At 41.2% G+C, this 4,611-nt stretch overlaps 1 protein-coding gene across 1 annotated transcript; it reads right to left on the reverse strand.

Moving 5' to 3' along the window:
* Positions 1-1,183: 1,183 nt before the first annotated feature.
* SHISA2 (shisa family member 2) lies at positions 1,184-3,538 on the reverse strand. The gene has a single exon (XM_015564390.1). The coding sequence runs from the start codon at positions 3,374-3,376 to the stop codon at positions 2,801-2,803; it is 576 nt and encodes a 191-aa protein (XP_015419876.1). The 5' UTR covers positions 3,377-3,538; the 3' UTR covers positions 1,184-2,800.
* Positions 3,539-4,611: the final 1,073 nt, after the last annotated feature.

A 4,611-nucleotide genomic window follows, 5' to 3' on the forward strand; every position in this document is an offset into this window, starting at 1 on the left:
GTCCAAGTGTGTGTCCAATGATGTTATGTATATATCAGGGGCCCGATGCTCAAAGATTTGTGCAAGAATAGGCCTTGCTTCCCCTGGCTGCCAGCACCGGTTTCCCTCTGGCACCCAGGACCCGGGCCTTCGCTCTGGCCACTGCCTCCCACTTTCGCTCCGGGCAGCTGCTGCCATCTTTTTTTGCACTAATTTACATAGTCCCTCCTTATTGGCTGGGGCACTGCCATCTTTGTCGCAAAGTGATGGTCAATTTGCATATTCCATCTTTATTAGATAGGATAATATTTTGGAAAGTAGGACCAAGTGAAAAACTCGTGTCATTTATTAAAGTGTGCTTTTGCTTTTATTGTGGTATTTAATTACCACATAGAAAAGGAGGAAAGGTTGAACAGTCTTATATAAGAGAAGCAAGCACTCTCTTACATAAGCACCCTCAACCCTATATTTTGAAAAGGCTGACAGACACTTGCATTGGGGAAGGATGGACTAGACCAGGGAGTGAACTATGGCTGGTGAACTATGAACTAGACTAATGAACTATGGCTGGATAACAAATCGGGCCTACTGCCTTCTTTTTAGAGCCTTGGAGTTTAGAATAATTTTTACATTTTGAAATGGAAAAAAATAGAAATAGAATACTTTGTGATGTGAAAATGTTATAGAATTTAATTTTCAGTGTCCAGCAGTAAGGTTTTACCGAACCCCAGCCATGCTCATTGGATTATGGCTGTTTTTGTACTGCAGCGGCTGAGCTCTGGAGTTGTTCGAGACGGTATGGCCTGCAAATCCTAAAAATATTTACTCTCTAGCTCTTTTCTGAAAAAAGTTCGCCGGTCCCTAAGCTGGTGATTCCTAAGGTCCCTTTCACCTCCAATCTTCTAGGAATTTTACTTCCTTAGATCGTCAGAATCCACCATCAAAAACAAGGTAACTTGATAATATGATCTCAAAAGAACTATCTCTTTTGTGTTGTCAACATTTACCATAGAATATGTAAAATAATATCACTGACTCATAGAATTTACATAGAAACTTCTCAGATATTGATTACTTTTAAAGGTAGTCTCTTGGTTCTAGAAAGCAATACATATAATTTTGAGCAATTTTATTCTATTAACAGGTTTAATAGACCATCTAAAATTAGAAAGTAGAATGAAAATGAAAAAAACAACTCCCCTAAGAATTCATACCATAAAATATTTATTAAGTAAAATTATTTTCCCCTGCCTTTGGTTTTTAAAAATGTTTGGTTGAGTATCTTTGCAGATACCAATTGCCAACAGTGGTTTTACATTATTCAGTCATGAGATAGATGTTAAATAGAAAGATAGGTAGGTAGATAGATAGATAGTAGATGATAGGTAAGGTAGATGAAAGATAATAGATATTGGCATAAATGTGTAAAAGACCAACCTTATAATGGTTTAATTACAAATCTTGGTTTTGCTAGCAGTTGGAAATTTACTTGCACATACTTAAACTTACTTCTTATAAGTAAATAATACACAAATTCACTTGAATCTCATAATTCAGAACACTGGTAATGAATGTAGTGCTTGCTGAGGACTAGGAGAGAAAAACAAGAACTTTGTGGGGAAAGAAAGGCAATATCTCTTTGAAAAACTTTTCTCTTGATTTAATAGTCCCTCTTGCATGGAAAATAAGCCATTTTGATAAAGAGAGTATAAAAAGCCTTATTATTTGCAAAGTAAATTATATTTGTGGTTTAAATTTCATCCAAAATCTTTGATTATGGCTAAGAAGTTACACTCAACCTTTATAAAGCGTTTCTTTGAAATTTATAGGGGAAACAAGAAATGTTTTATCAGTTCTAGGCAGAAATGATGATCTTCATTTATAAGACCGTAATTACCTGCACTCAGTCCTATACAGACATTGGGATCTAGAAACCAAATAGAAAGAAATGCCAAGCCATACGTAATTTGTAGAAGTAGCAGGTGATAGATTATAATTTCAACATAAAAAAAATCTAATTACTTCTCAGATGTCACTGTACAGTTGGAAAATTAGAAGATACAATCAAGAAGGGGATGAATGGCGTTATTACTACACTATCCACCACTTCAAGATTAAAACCCCAGAATTTTGAAATGTCATTAGTTAAGTAACTATACAATTTCTTTCAGTCTCTTTTTAATGTAGAAAATCACTTTGTAATAAGATCTCTACACAAAGTAAGAAAGCACAAAATAGAGAAAAATAGACAATTTATATATCTTTTTACAATGAAAGAAAGAATGCCTATGAAATACTGAGATCGATGACTAATCTCATGGAGTTCAAATTGTATTTCCTTTGATAATAATTGTGTTCTTAATATCTTCCCCTAAACCGTGGATGCTTATAAAAGACTTACCCAGGTAAAAGGCAAGGAACAGGTATTCTGACTGGGTGCAGTAAAAAAACAAAAGAAACAATAATAATAATAATAACAATATAATAAACACCCTTAATCATCTGTTTACAAAATTCTTTTGACAGCCATACCTCAAGGGCACTTAAGGGCTCAAGCATTTGTCATACAACCATCAGTAACAACACAGCATCTCCAGGTGATGTCCTTTTCCATCCTAAGTCAATCATGCACTGGGATAAAACATCCGCAAAAGCTAATTCAGAGAGAGATGTTTTCACAGTTTGGGAGCCAATGAAACTATCCAAATGACTGTGCCATGAACACCCCCAACATGCATGGACTGCCACTTTGAGAATCTTTGCCAAGTCTATAGCTTCTGTTTTCCTCAGTCTTGTAGTGGAACCCGGTTAGCACCTTGAGTCACACGGTCACAGCTGGGTACATCTTCTGTTCACTGTTAGTGTGAGGGAAGGGGGCCTGAATCTGCCTGTAACCCGTCTGCAGGCCGTCCATGAAAGGTGGCACAGGAGTCATGGGCACCGAGTCGTGCTGCACCGTGTATCCCACATATGGGGGATGCAGATACTGCCCTTGATGGGGCACAATTTGGGTGGCCTGCTGACAGTTCAGCACAGAGAAGTTCGTGGGCATGTTGACATACACGTTGTTCATGGTCCCCTCAGGCAAGCAACAGTTGGTCTGTGACCTTGTTGGGGGTGCCCGGGCTCCGGAGTTGGCACTGGAGCTGGAGCTGGCAGCTGTGCTGGATTGGCGGGAGGACGACCCCCGGGAAGTGCTGGCACTGGGGATCATGGGGATGGTCTCCATCAAGCGGTTCCCCCCAGGGGCCCGGCTCTGCTGGGGCTCCTGCTTAGGACGGAGACATCTGCAGCAACAGGCGGCCACGAGTGACCCCAAGATGATGAAGGCGACAAACACGGACCCAACGATGAGGAATGGCACGTAGATGGGGACTGGAGGGCAAAAACACAACATTATGATTCACTCTAAATATGCAGTAAAAATCAGTGTGCTTGGCAGTGGAGATTGGAAAGGAGTGGCAGTGACACTTCACTGAAGGACCAGGGTGGGCTGGTTTGTGTGCCCATTAGCAGCCTACCATATGCACTGTCCTTTACTCAGTCTCAGGAAAGGTGGGAAGGCCGGACAGGCCCCCCTAAAGCAAAATTTTTAATATTTACAGCTAGATTCATCAACTGCACTGACTGAGGCAAACATCCAAATCACTGAAGACATGTGTTTCATGTTTTAAGACTGTTCTAAAATCCCTAAAATAACTGAACTGCCCATACTTGCCAGATAGTTGTAAGATCTGTATAGAAACGAGTTGAAATTATTTAAAAAGCTTTCTTCCCCCAGCAAGTTATCTGTATTCCTTAAAAACTCTTTTTACCATATTTTGTTTAGCAAGTTTTATTTCCAGAGGCAAATAAATAAAAAACGTAGGTCAGACTCTAGCCATGACCACTCCCAAAGGAGTCTGTAAAGGACAGAAGTCAAAGAAGGGAAAGAAGAACTCCACATGCTTGTCTAGGACACTTGTGTGCAGGGAAGCTATTTCAGGCAGCATGGAACAAGGTGCCGAGGAGAACAAACTTCAGAGGCAACAAGATATTTGTTCCAGGAAGGAGAGAGCTGCCCACAGCGAGCTAGGAAGCACCCAGGCAGGCCCAGGAGGGCTGAGGTGGAAGTCACCCTGGAATTCCGACACTGGATTCTGTGTGAGGAACTACAGGGACAGCCTGCAGAGCATAAAGCAATGGGCACCATATTTAGCAAGTGAGGTTTATTCTGGAAAATAAAACCGTAAAAGATAAAAAATAATAACTTTCGTGAAATTGGTAGCGAGCTGTATTTTCCCATTATTTTACTTTAAAAACTCTTGTGGGTGCCATGGGGATAGCAGCATGGGGCTTCCTGAAGTTGGGTAAGATACACCCACTGACGGGGCAGAGAATCAGGAGGGCGGAGCCGCCGGATGCCTGGGAGCCACTTCTGTAGAATCCCACCTGGGGTTACTGAGAAGCTACTTTTTTGTGTGTTCCTGCCCGTGTCTTTAACTATTTGGTTGGAAAACACAGGAGGACAGGGACTAGGTCTTGCTGGTCTTGGCAAAGCAGTGGGTACCCCAGCTCAGGGGTACAGGCAGAACCTCAGGAGGGAGCCCAGTTCTCCCACACCTCTGAGGTAACCTTTGGCTGTCCCCTGGA

This window comes from Myotis davidii, unplaced genomic scaffold, assembly GCF_000327345.1.
Source record: "Myotis davidii unplaced genomic scaffold, ASM32734v1 scaffold1031, whole genome shotgun sequence".
Classification (NCBI taxonomy): Eukaryota; Metazoa; Chordata; class Mammalia; order Chiroptera; family Vespertilionidae; genus Myotis; species Myotis davidii.

Coding starts and splice junctions, on each gene's coding strand:
- SHISA2 (XM_015564390.1), bottom strand. CDS start 3,376: ATGTTGTGTTTTTGCCCTCCAGTCCCCATCTACGTGCCATTCCTCATC.